Source organism: Megalops cyprinoides, chromosome 15, assembly GCF_013368585.1.
Source record: "Megalops cyprinoides isolate fMegCyp1 chromosome 15, fMegCyp1.pri, whole genome shotgun sequence".
NCBI lineage: Eukaryota > Metazoa > Chordata > Actinopteri > Elopiformes > Megalopidae > Megalops > Megalops cyprinoides.
In genome coordinates this window covers 33,921,421-33,938,005 of record NC_050597.1, presented here as the reverse complement: position 1 = coordinate 33,938,005, position 16,585 = coordinate 33,921,421, and the positions used below count along the sequence as shown (strand labels likewise).

Below are 16,585 nucleotides of genomic sequence, written 5' to 3'. Positions count from 1 at the left end.
TGGTAAAATCCCAACTCAATTGTTACGAAGGACAAATGATTGAAAGACTATGTTTTTAAAAAAAGAACCTTTGGATCTCATGTTTTGTTTTTAATAAGCTTGAGATAAAAAGCAATCGTTTGTTCCATTCATTTCAGAATGTCTAAAGCATCAAAGCTAAGCGTGTCACATGTAAAACAATAAGAACACTCACTGAGGGACTAGCCAGACCAGAACGTGTATTGTTAATCGAATAATTAAAGTATATTAGCTTGTGGTATTGATTTGAATAATATTATTTTGGATTTATTTTATATCATAATTAGGATTTTATTTTGCTAAATATACTTCCTTTAGTAATAGCAAATTGTTCATTCTTAGTGGGTTGACATTAAATTGCATTTGCTAGCAAGGGGTGCTACTTCTTGCCCTACATTGGAAGCAATGTCACTCAGCAGCTGACTTGCGGCCAGTAGCTTCAGCATTAAGTAATTAACTATTTAGAATGTACCATTACGTCATTATTTAAATATATTGGTGCAAGAAGGGCCCCGCCTTGAGCTGTATATTGTATGCATTGTTATACATGTTGCAATTTAAATGGGTCTGGGTACCACTAACCAAGCCTAGCTTGCCAGTGACATTACCATATAATAGTTAACTAGATCTCCATATTTACATACAAACACACGCGCGCGCACACACACATTACTGAGACACTAAATAAGTCAATGATTTTACACACACTGCGAACATAGATGATACATTTTACTGGTGAAATGGTACATCTGATGAATCAGTTTCAAAAGTAAAACTGTCTCCGGACTTCTTTAAAGTCGGACTCATCTCACCAAATCACGTCAATGGTCTCGCCGTCGAGCGGTGCACGACAATAAATTACTTTTCGACACCGTTGCTAAGAGATTTGTTTCTGAGCTCGCTATGCGATTGGTGATTTATTTGCCGGCAAGTTCCTTGTCACAGCTGCGGTGTGCAGAGTAGTGCTGAAATGAGACTAGTTTGTACACCTTAAGAAATTAAGATTTTACTTGAAGTAACCCTGGGATGTCGTCTAATTAGTGCAGTTACAGCCAGCTACCTACTCAAGTATTGCCAGTTAGTCAAACAGCTTCAAAACGCCGTTGTTGGCTAGCTAACAGGTTAGCTAACCGGCCTCTGTTTTGCTAAAGTCAGGTAGTATTACTAGCTAGCTGTTCGGTCTAGCCTGCGAATGTGCTAGCTAGCTATTTGACGTTAGCCCTCTAGAGAGCTAGCTACCGACGTTTAAAATGTACCAATTTAATTCGCTAGGAAAGTAATTACTACTAGCTACTTTACGTAAACTTTATAGAAATAACCGATAAATTGTATTAACTAGTCAAGCTAGCTAGCTGTAGTTATTAACGAAAACTAGCTACTTGACTAGCTAGCTACTCACAAAGAAGGAGCAAAGCGTCTATGCGGTCTAGCTGGAAAGTAGTAGCTAGCGGTCATTGTTAGTCGTTATCGGACATCAGGATACCTAGCAACTTGCTAGCTTCTCATCCCACTAAAATTCTCATTCTCGCTAAGAATGCCAGATAGTTCGCTACCTCACCCCTGTGGAGCGGTTAGTGATCTATATAGGCACGCCAGGGAGGGAGTTTACTCGATTATTAGGTAGGTAATCCATCCGTAAGACGAACGCTCAATATTTTGTTAGAGGTCAGCTGAAGTCAACCAGAAAACGACTGAGAATGATACACTTCTCTATTGATTCTTGAAAATATGATTTCACGACTTGAATATGAGCTTTTAGAAAACAAAGTGCGGTTGGATGTTGACATCAGCTCACTTGCTAGTGCAGCGACAAAGGACGGGAGGAGTCTACTTGTAATCAAAGGTCTGATTTTTCACTGCTTGTTTTCATAATTGCTATAGAAGTGTAGGACGTTCAGTTGGTTCTCTTAAGATAGTTATTATTAGATAAGTTGTGTGGGTTGCGAAAACTTATTTTCAACGTATTTTTAAAAGAAATGAGGTCTGTTTCTTTACACCGGATAACAAAAGAAGCGCCCCACCCTCACCGCCTCTGTGAAATTCGAAGAGATAGGCACAGCACAATAACGTTTTCTCAGTTACAGTTCCCTGTGATTTACATTTTAGTTATGAAAGTCATGTGATATTACAGGAGGTCATTCCAGCAGAGGAAGTAGGATCATTTCCTGCGTTTAGCTATAAATTGATTCAGATTTAATCTCCCCTGCGTTCCATTTTATTAATTTGAATCTTTTTTTTTTTTATTCCCAGTTCTGTGAAATCTACAGAGGCCAGTCTTGAAGGCAGGCAGTGTAACAGGTCTTTGGCTGAAGTTGGAAACATGAGTGAACAGCTCGCTGCTAAACCAAAAGAAAGCTTGTCTGATGTAGGAAAAAATGATGCCCAGGACTGGCCAGGCAAGGGGAAGGTAGATCACCAAAGAAACATTGCCTCAGTGGAAGAGTGCGCACATGGACTATGAGAGTGCCACAGAACCACAGGCTGAGGCGATGTCTCTCGGAGAAGTTTCGGGTGTGAGACTGAAAGTCGCAAATCAGAGAGGCTGTGAGAATGGGCCAAGGCCCAAGCGGCCCAACACGCTGGACATGATACCAGTAAAGCCTGCGAACAAGCCCATGCAGGAGGTGCGTGCCAACCTCAGCATGGCTGCTCTGCTGGACAGCAAGATGCTGAGCCCAGAGATCCCTGCCCATTGTGCCTGTCCATCTCCCGGTGCTGAAGAAGGGCACCCTCCCCTGGTGGACACCAGCTCCCCAGTAAGGCAGGAGATGGACGCCATGCCCACAGCTGACAGCAATGCGCAGTCCAAAGACTGCAGGGGTTACCAGGGCAGTGTGTTGTGTGTGAATGTGTGGAAAAAACAAAGAACAAACAAACCCAAGAGTGGCATGAGGCAGATCTCACAGTCCAAGATAGCCAAGGTGAATTTGCTGACTCACCTGACTCTTGGTATCCCTTCACCGGCCAGCTGTCTTCTGGACTATACAGCCACCAGAGCCACAGCAGTGGTTTGTTCAGTTTAGATGTATTTTTTATTATAAAACAATGGCGCAAAGATGATCCATTGCTTGGCTTCAGCGAACTGATGGCAGATAGGTCATTCTGAAATCACATTATTAGTCCCAGCAGAACAAACAGCATATCAAAATGGCCTAGTGCTAGAGTTGATGTAGGCCCCAAACAAGTGTTGTCTACTGGTGTCCCTGTGAATACAATGTGACAAAACAAATGAAATCATAGGAAGCCTCAATCAAATGCTGTCATCTGGTGTCTCCCCATCCAGACTGCATCTAAAACAGTAGCCATCAATATCTCCATCCTGTTTGAAACTGCCACTATGCTTACCTAGTAGGAGGCTGCCTCTATCTGTGTGGTTTTGTGCCAAATAAAATCCAAAACAACAATCTAAAACTCACACCTGTATTTAATTAAACTTCAATCAGACAGGCAGGGCTTATTATCCAATGGCTGGCTAGCTGACACAACCACACACAGAAAATTACAACTATATATATATATAATATATAATATATATATATATATATTCCAGGCATCTCCACGATTTCGGACACCCTTCTCCACACATCATTTTTTATTTATATCTCTGTACGTATCGAGAGACAAATGATAAGGTATGGGGAAACCCGATACTGCCACGATAAGCTTCTCCATGTTTGACTGGAACCAAAATGTTGGATCATTTGTTTCAGCAACGTGTGTCACGCTACCTTCACGATGTCGCATCGCTGAGTATTTGCATAAAACAGACCTCGAGTCTAGTCTATTTTAGCCCCACCTAGTTGGCTTTGCAGGTCGCATCACAGTAAAAAAAATGATGTAACAGGTTTTCCTCTATGTGTTCGCAGGTCGTTAAATGTTAAAAGTTAAACGAGAGAGCGACATCTAATGGCGGATAAAATGCATATTAGCCTAAAAGATCGATCCATAAATTTTACCGATCGATATCGAATCGGACGAATTTTAAAAAAACGATTAATCGAAAAAAAACTATATTTTTTCACACCCCTCATATTTATGCAGACATTTAACAGTTTAAATTACAACACACACATTACTAACAAACATTTCATTTCAGAACTTTTTGAGGGTGGCTGAAGGCTCTCTCACACTGTGGATCATGTGACATTATTAAAACATTCTAGCTTGCAGTGCAGCAGCCTTCAGTGCAGTTTGATGGACAGCAGCCCCCCCCTTTAATGATGGTGATGAATGGTTGTTGGTAGATGGACATGCTAGTGCTTTTCCATTTCTTTGCTAAGTGTAGTGACCTGGAAAAATGGCACCTCCTTTTGGGCCTGAAGAATGGCAGTTTCTCGACGGTTAAAAAGCAAAAACGGGGAAGAATAACACCACATCAGTGAAATGGAGGCAGACCAAGAGTTTAATGAGAAGTTTGACTTGTTTTGGTCTGTGGTATGAGTCTTTGTTTTTTGACCTTTGACTCCTTAGCTGATGTGTTTTTCACATCTGTCTCATGCAGCACACTTGGTTTAGGAGGGTGGAGAGATGAGAAGTGGATGGGCACGCCGATTGGAGAGCTGAGAAAGATGCCTCAACGTAGCCAGCTCCTGCCATCCCTGAAGACTGCACACAACCACACCATCACCGTAAGGGTGAGATCCATTCCCACAGGGCCTGTCCCTGTTGTTCAATAGGGTTGGGACCCGAAACTCAGTTCCAAATAAGAACCAAATCCAAAATGCCAAGTACCGGGTACCTGTAAAAAAAATTGAATTTCGGTTCTGCTTATTGGTTCCTAAACGCAATAACCCTTTATTATTGCAAACAAAGGCTACATATCTGCAAGGACGTACGTAGCTATCTGCCAGGACTTGTCTATGTGACTACGTCATGCATCAACGCAACTGTGTGTCCATCTCTTTAGCCCTTTCGTGCTTACGGTCACACCGGTGTGATTAGCTGTTGAACACGTATGCTAAAACCGGTGTGATTAGAACACTAGATTGGAAAAAATTCTAGCTAATTTTAGCTTTGAGGAAACAGCGATTTAAAATAAGCAAATGCTAACTGAAAACTATGGGAAGCTTAATAACACTGATGAAAACATAACGAACCATGTAATGTAGCATGCGCGCTTCATAGCATAAAAATAAGTTACGCGCGAAAGGGTTAAATTGGAACTAGCATGCATGGCTAACATCACAACAGTGTGAAAGATGGACCGCGGTAAATGGTCAAAAGTGTGGCTTCACTTTAGAAAAGAAAACGACGACAAGGCAAAGTGCAATGCATGTGGGAAGCTAATTAGCTGCAAGTCAGGTTGCACATCAAATCTGACCAAACATTTAAGACAGCACGGCATCGATCTGAAAGACTGTACAGTATTGCAATAAGCAGAATCGGAATCCATAAAATTCAAACGATACCCAACCCTAAGTATAATCCCTTTTACATTTGCTTGTTTTGACGAGGTTGTGCTTGTTTTTACCTCTGGACGAGGTGTTTATTTGTTGATGGGGGGATAGTGTGTGATGTACTTGACTAGTAAAATATGGATCATGTGGATCATATGTTTTTATTGTATGTATTTAGTAAAATACTAGTAAATACTAGTAAATAGTGAATATTATTTACTTTTTGAATGTTCAGTTAACGCTTAAAAGAATAAACATATTTTTGTTATCTAAACTTGACCTCTTTTTTTATCATTTTGGAATCGTAAACAGTGAATTGATAAGCAGAATCGGAATAGGAATCGATAAAATTCAAGTGATACCCAACCCTATTGTTCACCACTCCAGCGAGTGGAGGGTATCCCTAACCCCTCTCCCACTGCCTTTTGCCTCCTCAGAACGACCTCCTAAGAGATGGGCAGGCTCCTGTTCCATATCCCACCACGTTCAGAGATGCATGGGACGATATAACTGTAAAGATGCCTTGTTCTGAAAAGAACCTTTTTCCAGTTGAAAACCAGGTAACAGTCTGAAGGTGCCACTGAAAAGCAATCTTAAGGTGCCAGTGAGATGGAATATGTGAAACAAACATAATAAACCTGAGCATAACAGTATAAAGTAGGTTATGAGTACAGTATACATTGTCACTGATTAGTTGTAACGGCTGAGATGTGACTGCAGGGGCCGCTGTTTCCCCAGGATGGCAGCATGGTGCAGAGCCGATGGGAGTTGATCCAGACTGCATTGGGAGAGGGGTTTGACAGCTCCCTGGATGTACAGGCAAGGAAGTGTTCTGTGATGTTATCCACTTGTTCTTATAGTAGTGTAGTTGTAGTTATAGTAATGTTGTAATGGCTGCAGGCTGAGAAATTTCAACTGATAGTTGTATGCTGTGAAATAGGACACTCAGGTCATGCTGGTGTGAGGAAAAGACTCACAAGAAGTGCTATTTAAAAAAACAACCACAGGGTGGCAGTCCAGTCTGCAAAACAATGATGATGTTAAATCCTGATAGAAGTGCAAGGTGATGACAAGTGAACATACAAAGATTGATCCCGCATTACTATATAACTGTGGTTAGTTTTCTTAACTAAATTCATTTACAAGTTCCCAAAGGGGTTTTTGTACATCTGTTTTTTGATATTGTTTCTGTCTTGTTTGAGCTTACGGTTAAGTATGGATCAATTGGATAGTAAGTAAGTTCAATTGGATAAGTGTGTGTTTTATTATAACTGAAGTTTATGTTGACTACGTTGTGTGGTTATTTAAAATAATTATACTAAATGTTCCCTTTTAGGATGCAATATTATGATACAGTGCTGCTCATGCAAAAAGATGGGACTTCACTGCTTTGAATTACCTATGCACTCAGGTAAGCACGTCACTGCCATTACTCATTAATGGAAGGAAACAAGTACTTTCCATTCAGTACACAGTGTAGGTACATGCATTTACAATGCCAGACATGTTCTTCCTTTAGGGTTCCTGTGGTCGCAGTAGGTTCATGAAAATGAACATAGGCACAAATGACAGAAACCAGACGAAAGGCAGGAACTAGTGGGGGTCAGTTCTAAACACACGCTGATGGGGCTTGGTACTAAAGGGAGGCATTAGCTCAGTGCTAAAGGCAGGCATTAGTGGAGCTTGGCGCTAAAGGTTAGGAGCAAGCATCAGAAATCATTTGACAATGCTCAGGGTGTTTGTTCAGCAGTTCCAGACTGTGCCGCTGCATATGGTGTGCCCGGGGAATGGGCCTGACACGCTGAACTTGCCAGCTTTTTCTCCATTGGCTCAAACTCCCACACAGCCAGCACAGTCAAATCAGCACACCATCTACAGTAGCCCTAGAGGGTCAAGAGAGGCTGTGAGTTAATCGTAGAATTTGATGTCTACGTTTAGACATGAGCGTGTCAAAGGTTCACTTCAGCAGTTATGTTTTTATGTAAATGCTGAATTCAATTCAATTCAATTCAATTTTATTTGTATAGCGCTTTTTACAACACAAGTTGACACAAAGCAGCTTTACATTGTTCCCAGGCCTGAGACCCCCTGAGAGCAAGCCTAAGGCAACAGTGGCAAGGAAAAACTAATTTACAGGAAGCAACCTTGAGCAGAATCCAGCTCAGAGGGGGAGCCCATCTGATTCTGGCCGGCACTGAGCAGATAGAATTACATAGTTTTCATTACTTAAAATTGTACAATGTACTTTTAAGACATTTGAGTTTTGATAGACAGTAGTAAATAACAGAGTAATTATATAATCTATCCTAGAGAATGTCCGGTTCTTGCCACGCAGTTGGCTTGATAGGCAGGGCAGTGAAGTAGCAGGACTGGAGATTGGGGTATGATGCTTGGACTGCAGCTCCAGGCAGGAGCCCGGAGCAGGGACAGGAAACAAATTGAATGCACCAGTGCTTACACCAATGAGTAAGCATAATCATGTTAATTGATTTTGTATTATTAACTCTTAAGTTAAATATGGATCCTAAGTAAAGATAACTCATGTGATTCATTTGAAGTCTGCAGAGCACTCATAGAAATGCATAGATATGTGGGAGCTGCGCTGTTAAAATGCCTGTAAGCCGTCTTCAATTCCATGGCATCAGATACATTGACAAAATGTTCTAATGTCCTGTTTTCACCACACTCTCGATGTTGTCATGGGGCCTGTGAAGTCATGTGATTGTATTCTGTGTCTTTATAGCTATTGTTCATGAAGAATAGTCAGCAGAAGGCACCATTGGCCCAGGTGTATTGCAATCACTGTGTATTGGCCATTATCCAAATTGTCCCAATCATTAAATATACAGATGGTTCATTAACATCTGATAATGTTGTCGGTGCAAAATGAAAAGACTTCCTCTTTTCCCATAAGGACATGATAATCTGTAATTTGGTACATCTGAATGTTGCTGCTGTGGGATTAATAAACTGTGAAGGTTGACTTTTGGGGTGAGCTTGCAAGAGTGCTGCAGGGAATTGGGGCACTGGACCAAAATCTGTGAATCCCGGGCAGATTCCCTCACTGTCCTCTGTGAGGGAATCTTGTTTCTGCATCATTTTCACTGTTCTGATTAGCACGGGTGGTGCTACCAGTGCAGTCAAGACTGTGGCTGTTCACGTGTCTGGGCTGGCTGTTAGCACTGGCCCAGTGGCCCTAGCCCTTTTCTCACCATGTCATGAAATGCTCACATTATTCCTGTCTCCATGTTTCCCTCAGAGGCACATACATCTCTGGATGGCTCTAATGGTTTAGCATCTGTGCAGCTGGTTGCCTGACTCTACTGAATGCACTTTGGAAGTCGTTCTGGATAAGAGTGTCTACCTGTATAACTGTACTGTACCTGCAACTGTACCTTTAGGATGTAAATATAGCAGGAATGGAACACTTGTTAGAAAGAGTAAAGTTCACACAGAGCAATCCTTGCCTGCCTTTCTAGCATATTTGGAAGCCCTTAATTGGTTTCATTAGACACAGGATGTTATTAAAGGGCCCACATTTGCTATGCATATCTTATAACAGTTCAGAAATGAGCACATTTAGCTGCTCAAGTTATCTAAAATGTTGCAAGCTAGCTAGCTCATGAATCTCATACATTCCCACTCTCTCTTCTTTGCTAACTAGCAATTTGTTCAGTGTGTTCTATGTACCTTGTCATTGTTCTAAAAGATTTGTTTCTTTGAGTTACCAGTGAGGAAGGGCTGCATCCTTTTAGCAATGCCTTAGTCAGTCAATAGAAAAACACAAACTTCAACATGATAGAGGGGTGACAGGTGTTAACATTTAACCATTTAACATATGGTGAATATACAGTAGTTATTGAAAACCTTTTGGCTATTTTTAACTACTTAACCATGATTACAAATAAGTATCTCCTCCTCTTCCACGGATTAATGAAATTGCGGTCTGTTGCCACTAAACCTAGCCCATCTGCTAATGCTTTTTTGCAAGTAAGTATGTATAAAACATGAATGTTGTCATATCTACCTTATTAGCGTGCATTTTTACCCATGTCTGCATCAGCATGTCAGTGAAACTGCAGGAGTGCTTTGGCTCCAGTGTGTGTAAGCATGCGAAAATACAGCCTTCCAAATACAGTGAATGGGGGCAACGTGGTACCTGTACATTGCACCCCCCACCACCCCCGTTGGCCCCAGATTAACAGATGAACAGAGTAATACTGTATTCCAAAGCTGCTGCAGATACAGCTCTAACTTTAGAAAGCACGTTCTAGCAGACAGTGTCCCAGTGCTAGAATGCATTTGAGTCTGGTTGCACAGGAAAGGCAGTCGTGGTGGGTGGACACACTGTGAACGGCAATGAGGGGGTGGTTCTGCTCCAGCTGGCGCAGACTGTGAATAATGGGGTATTTTTTAGTCTGGGCTCCTCCATGCTGGAAAGAGTGTGGGGTGTTCTTGCAGTTGGATAGGCATATTCCCGCCAGCCAGGAGCCGCCTGGCTGCGTTCATATCTCAAGAGCTCCTCTCTGCAGCACAGCATCCAATTAAGAGGAAAACGGGCAGAATGCGTTACTTATACAGCTGCTTCTGAGGCTGGAGTGGCCCGGACTAATGAGATGCAAATATTGGATTTCAAGTAACAAACTTTGAGGGCCTTTTTCTGTATAGGAGCAGGATTCTCTTTTCCCTTTAAAAAATTGTATCCTTTTTCTATTAAATTACATGTCAATGCCCATTGAACACAACGTTCACTCAACTCTAACAATCTCTGCACCTGAGCAGGATTTCAGGACAAGGTATATGCAATCCTCAATACACATGCAAGTCAGTGGGACTGCTTTCAGTACTACAACTCCCACAGTGCAACAGGAGGCAGATACAAAGTATAGTATAGGTGGATAGATAGGCACAGGCAGCCGAGTGAGTCATGGGAAAGTAATGCTGTGATGAGTGAGCCCTGACCTACCTACCCCTACCCCTTACCCAAAGCCTGGGTACTGCCACTATGGGATCCTGCATGTGGTTTCGGTCCCCAAGCTTAGGCTTCAGTCTGTGCTGAGAGAGGGGAGCCCCAGGAGCAGGATTCTAAGTGCTGTTTTTTTTTTAATACACTGTGTACATTGTTACCATTGTGATAGCCAGTACAATAATTTAATATTTTATAAATTTGGAATACCCAATGCTTTTTTCTCCCATTTTCCTTCAATGTGGAATGCCCAAATTATGGCTATAACCCCCACTAGAACCTGGGCTTCCAGTCATTATCAGCTGATGACATGGCAGGGATTGAACCTAGGCCTTACAGCTCAGCTTTTATTCAAAGCAGACACGTTAACCATTGAGCTACTGAGGAGCCCAGTTCTGTAATTTCGTACAACATTTTCTGCTTAAAGGCTGCAAAACTGATCAACATGCTTTGTGTTTTTGGAAGACCAGTTAATTGCCATGTAGGACCCACAAAAATACACTGGATTTCCTGTGGAGCAGGAACCCATGTTTCAAAGTGGATGATTAAGCAGAGAGGAGCAGGTCATGCCAGAGAAGCGTTTCAGATGTTGAGTAAATGTGTGAGGTTGCTCTCCTTGCCTGCCATCCTTATTAGTCTGGACACAATGAACCGCAAGTCTCAAGGGTTTTATTTTCCTCTCCTGCAACCATTTTATTGGGTGAGAAGATCTTTCTGGATCAATAACTGCCTGTGTTGTTTTACAGCTCAATCTAATTTAATTAAAAAGGCCTATTAAATCTATAAGGGAGCTAATCAAAGTCATTAGCAAATCGCCGGTCCAGCTAGCCCGTGACAGGCCTGGTGGGGAGGGGGAGCTGATGATTAGGGGTTTAAGTGCAGAGGGTGTATCTAACCCTACTCATCGCAGACAGCATGTGAAGGCCTCAAGACGGTAAACATCCTGGACAATTTACTTAAGCAGTGTATGTAATACACCATGCACCATGGCCTCCCTCTGTGTGGATCTGCTCTGGCTGGACCTCCACCTTCATCACTAAGTTGGCCTGCTGACCCAGTGGTTCTCATCAGTAACGTGGCCCTCTGCGTGGCAGAGTACACAGTAACACAAGCAGGAAATGAAGATGCAGCAGTGATAAATGCTTATTTTTATTATTTTTTGCAGAAATATGTAGCATTTCGCCAGGAAAATTGCTGTTTTTACCTCCTTGAATGGGCCCAGGTAGTGCGGACACAGGTAGTACTGAAACAGTGTTGTTTTTGGGTTAATCCCTGTGTTCACATTCACTTGACATATAAACACAACAGCTTTTATTTTAAAATGTGATGATGCATGGCATTTCGCATTGTTAGTGAAATACTACATGTTGATTTTCATTTTTTATGAAAGGCAGATTGTTGTAAAATTGTAGTGATATTATATTATATTTGCTCTTGCTGGATTGCTCTTGTTCTTGCTCGATTGCTCTAGCCTGGACGAGTTCCTGCTGTGTTTGTGCTGTGTTTGTGGAGTGGTCTCTGTGCTATTACATTCAATAGGATAAAAATAAAAAATTGGGGCCATTTACCTAGCTATTAAATAATATAGGTCTGATCTGCTCCTAAAGTTGAATCTTTTGTTGCCATTAGGGGACAGAGGGAATTTTCCACTTTTTTCCTCCATCAAAGCGTTATCCAACGAGTTAGCTCATTGGCAAATGCAGCTAATTTGGCTCTAGCCAACGAGAGGTTTTTCTGTGGTTTTTCACCCTCTCAGGAGCAAATCTTTAAATATTTAAGCAGCATAATTTAGCTAGCTAGTTGGGTAGTTTAGCTAGCTAGCCGGTTCACTTGTTTAATTTTTTCTACTGTTCTTCAGTGTCAGATTTTAGGATATTCTGATTCCGGTTGTGTTAGCGCATCTGCTGAACTGTAAACGTAGTTTTATTGTATTTAGGCTAAGTGGCATTTCTTGTGCTTGATTTCTGCCTTTGACTGTTCTGAGCCACTTCGGTGCTTTTAGCACTTTTTAGCTGGTAATTCTGTCTCGGCAGTAAATCTTTATTTAGGGAAAACATGTTCAGTTAGGAGGAAAAAATGTGGCCAAAACTGTGCGAGAGTTGCCGGCTGATCGGATTTCTGGAGGGAGACCTCCAGGATGAGTTCATCTGCGACCGTTGCCGACTCGTTGAGTACTTGGAGAACAAGATTCTTGATCTCAAGGCCCAACTAGCTGGACTCCACAGTAATCCTGAATTGTTAGAGTTCCAGGAACTGATTAGTACGCCCTGTAGGGAGATAGTGTGCTCACCAAAACCGGGTAGGGTGGAAGATACAGACCAGATAGGGCGAGAGAGCTGGGTTACAGTAGGGCGTAGGTATAGAAAGGGGCGTACAATTCCAAGAGGGGTGGCATCTCCAGAGATTGTGGTGACCAACCGTTTCATGCCACTACAGGACGAGTTGGCCCATGATCTTGGGAGTGGGAGGACTGAAGAGCCCCAGGGCACCCAGGTGGCCTCATCCTCCAAGAAAAGGTGATAGTGGGGGACTCAACCATTAGAAGGGTAGATAGCATAGTGTGTTCGTGCAACAAGGAGTCTCGCATGGTCTGTTGCCTGCCTGGTGCCCAGGTTGGAGACCTCCTGGAGAGTGCAGACAAGCTCCTGGCCAGAGCGGGGGAAGATCCAGTGGTCATGGTCCATGTTGGAGCCAATGACATAGGAAAGGGTAGGTTCGGGGTTCTGCAAGAAAAATTTATTGAGCTAGCGGGGAAGATTAGGAGCAGAACCTCCACGGTAGTCTTCTCTGGAATTCCATCGGTACCACGTGAAAGCAAAGGGAAGCAAGCCTTTATATGGAGGTTTAACACGTGGCTACAAACCTGGTGTAGGAAAGAGGGGTACAGGTTTATGGGACACTGGGATCCTTTTGGAACAGGGGTGACCTGTACAAGTGGGACGGGTTACGCCTGAACCAGAGGGATTCAGCTGCACTGGGCCAGCGTATGCTTAGGGTAGCAGAAGGTTATTTAAACTAGGGTCTGGGGGGGCAGGGAAGTTATACAGTGAGATAGGTAGGGATAGACAGACTGCCGGAATATAACACATCATGGCTAAATATTTTATTAGTAGTGAGGAAACGATGCTTGTAAATCAGTCAGAGCAGCACTGTAATAGAGGTGGTTCTGAGCAGCTGGGGACGGGGGTGAAGGACAGGAAATGCACAGGTGGTACCCTGAAATTTCTCTGTTTAAATGCTAGAAGCATAAAAAATAAAATTTTGGATCTAGAAACCGTTATGAGTAATAGTAATTATGATGATGTTAGGATCACAGAGACGTGGCTTGGTGTAGGGGATGGGGATGAGTACAATGTAGAGGGATACAAGCTGCTAAGACAAAATAGAATCAACAGAAGAGGAGGAGGTGTACCTCTCTATGTAAAGGATAATCTTAATATTCAGGAAATTCCAAGAATGGAGCCCCTTGGGGTTAGTGAAGACATATGAATTAAAATATTAGGGGAAAATGAAAAAGGTCTGAATGTTGGAGTATGCTATAGGCCACCAGCCTCAGACAGCAGTGTCAACAGTATGCTCTTTGATAACGATAACATTAAACTAGCATGTCAGGAGGGTGAGACAATAGTAATGGGGGACCTCAATTACCCTTCAATTAATTGGGAAGCTGTGTCAGGTCAAGGTAAATGTGAGGAAGAGTTTTTGGATGTTGTAAATGACTGTTTTTTGATACAGCCTGTTACTCAACCCACGACAGAGAACACAATTCTAGATCTGATTCTCTGTAATAATCCTGATAGAATCGGCGGTATTGAGATAGAGGACCACTCGGAATTACATTTGAAGTTTTTTGGCAAGTTAAGTCTGCATTCTCCAATACTAGAGTATTCAACTTTAGATGAGCTGACTTTATTAAGATGCGTGATTATACAAGGAATATAAACTGGGTACCTCTTCTAGATGGTAAAACTGTGAAAGAAATGTGTTGCATATTTAAAACGACTATTCTGGATGTACATCTTAAATTCATTCCGCAAGTTAGAAAAGGGAAGCTGAAAAAGAAGCATCCACAGTGGATGAATAAGTTGTTACGGGACAGTTTGAAACAAAAATGGAAATTATTTAGAAAATACAAGTTGGAGAACTCAGATAGTAATAAGATTGAATAAGTAATATGCGAGCCCAAGTTAAGAAAAAAATAAGGGAGGCTAAAAGGTGTTTTGAAAGACATTGCACTACATGCAAAGAGCAACTCTAAACGTTTTTTTTCAATATTATGGTCAAAAAAGGATAGTTAACGATGAAATAAGAGGTATAAAAAATAAGGACGGAGTTATGGTTTATGATAACAAAGCTATTGCTGATACACTAAACAGTTACTTTGCCTTCAGGTGCAGATCTCAGAGACTTATGGTGGAAATTGATTTAAATGATGGAGAAATACTAGATAAACTTCAAAAACTTACACAAATAAGGCAGCAGGCCCTGATGGAATATATCCAAGAGTTCTCAGAGAACTAGCAGAGGTGGTTTACAAGCCTCTGACAGTTATTTTTAAGCAATCCCTTAAAACTGGTGAAATGCCCGATGACTGGAAACATGGCAGTGTAGTACCTATCTACAAGAAAGGAGACCGGACTGATCCAGGAAGTTATAGGCCTGTGTGATGGAGTGCTGTCACTATGGTTGAGTATGCGCTCTGACTGTCATACCAACAAGCCTGGCTCTTTGGTGTGGCCGTCAAAGTTGCATGGTTGGTACCCCGTAGACCCGGGTTCGAGGCTGGGTGGGGTGGCTGCTCTTCCCCTTCGCTACAGCCTGTCATCTTAACTTGTAATGCATGCAAAATACTGGAATCCATCATTAGGGATGATTTGGAATTATTCCTGGAACAAAATGGTGTCTTAAATGATAGCTGACATGGTTTTCTCAGAGGGAGGTCATGCTTAACAAACCTCCTAGACTTCTTTGAGGAAGCTACAGCATGTTTGGACTCAAACCAAGCTTATGATATTATCTATTTGGACTTTCAAAAGGCATTTGACAAAGTTGCGCACGAGAGACTCATATTGAAAATGAAATCTGCAGGAATTACAGGAGCTATCACTGAGTGGGTTCGAAGTTGGTTGTCTAATAGAAAGCAGACTGTAACTGTGGGAGGAATTGTGTCAGAGCAGGGTCCTGTACAAAGTGGAGTCCTGCAGGGATCGGTATTGGGGCCTTTGCTATTTCTTATATACATAAATGATCTTGATGCAGAGGTTAGTAGTAAAATAGTAAAATTTGCAGATGATACAAAACTAGCGGGTCTAGCCAACAGTATAGAATCAACTAAGGTTATACAGGAAGACCTAAACAGCATCCAAAAGTGGGCAGATACCTGGCAGATGACATTCAATTTAGATAAATGTAAAGTCTTGCATGTTGGAAATAAGAACCTTAGACAAGGCTACTTCATGGGTGGAAAAAAATTAGAATGTGCTCAACTTGAAAAAGACTTGGGAGTAATAATTGACCCAAGCTTAACAGGATCTAGGCAGTGTGCTGTAGCAGTAAAAAGGCCAACAGGATGCTGGGATATATAGCCAAAAGTATTTAGTATAAATCTAAGCAGGTTATATTGAAATTATACAATGCCTTAATCAGGCCTCACTTGGAATACTGTGTGCAGTTCTGGGCACCACACTATAAAAAAGATATTGAAGTTCTTGAAAAGGTTCAAAGAAGGGCAACTAAATTAGTTCCTGGCATGAAACATAAAAGCTACGAGGAAAGACTCAAGTTACTTAACCTATTTAGACTAAGCAAGAGAAGGCTTGGGGGTGATTTAATTGAGGTATTTAAATTTATAAAAGGACTCAATAAGGTTAACTATAATAGATTTTTTAGGGTGAGTTCAGTCTGTAAAACAAGAGGACATAAATGGAAACTAGTTAAGAATAAGTTCCGCACTGATATAAGGAAATATTATTTTACACAAAGAGTTATCAATACATGGAATAGGTTGCCAGGTCATGTAGTTGAGACAGAGACCCTTGCTGTGTTCAAGTTTAGACTTGATGCAGTTTTGGATACTCTTTAATTAAGAAATGGCGAGCTTAGTTGGGCCGAATGGCCTGTTCTCGTCATAATATGTTCTTATGTTCTTATATACTTCTAATATCATGTTTGATCACACATCAACAATTTTATCAGTGTCAGTACT

General features: G+C 41.7%; 1 protein-coding gene across 1 annotated transcript in view; it reads left to right on the top strand.

The window, feature by feature from the left end:
* The first annotated feature begins 2,468 nt into the window (after positions 1-2,468).
* The window catches only part of LOC118789752 (poly(ADP-ribose) glycohydrolase-like), a 61,013-nt gene continuing 46,896 nt past the window's right edge, over positions 2,469-16,585 (top strand). The window contains 6 exon segments of the mRNA XM_036546339.1: positions 2,469-2,850; positions 2,963-3,026; positions 4,520-4,652; positions 5,852-5,974; positions 6,153-6,233; positions 6,751-6,825. Of these exon segments, the coding sequence (XP_036402232.1) occupies positions 2,469-2,850; positions 2,963-3,026; positions 4,520-4,652; positions 5,852-5,974; positions 6,153-6,233; positions 6,751-6,825 (858 nt within the window).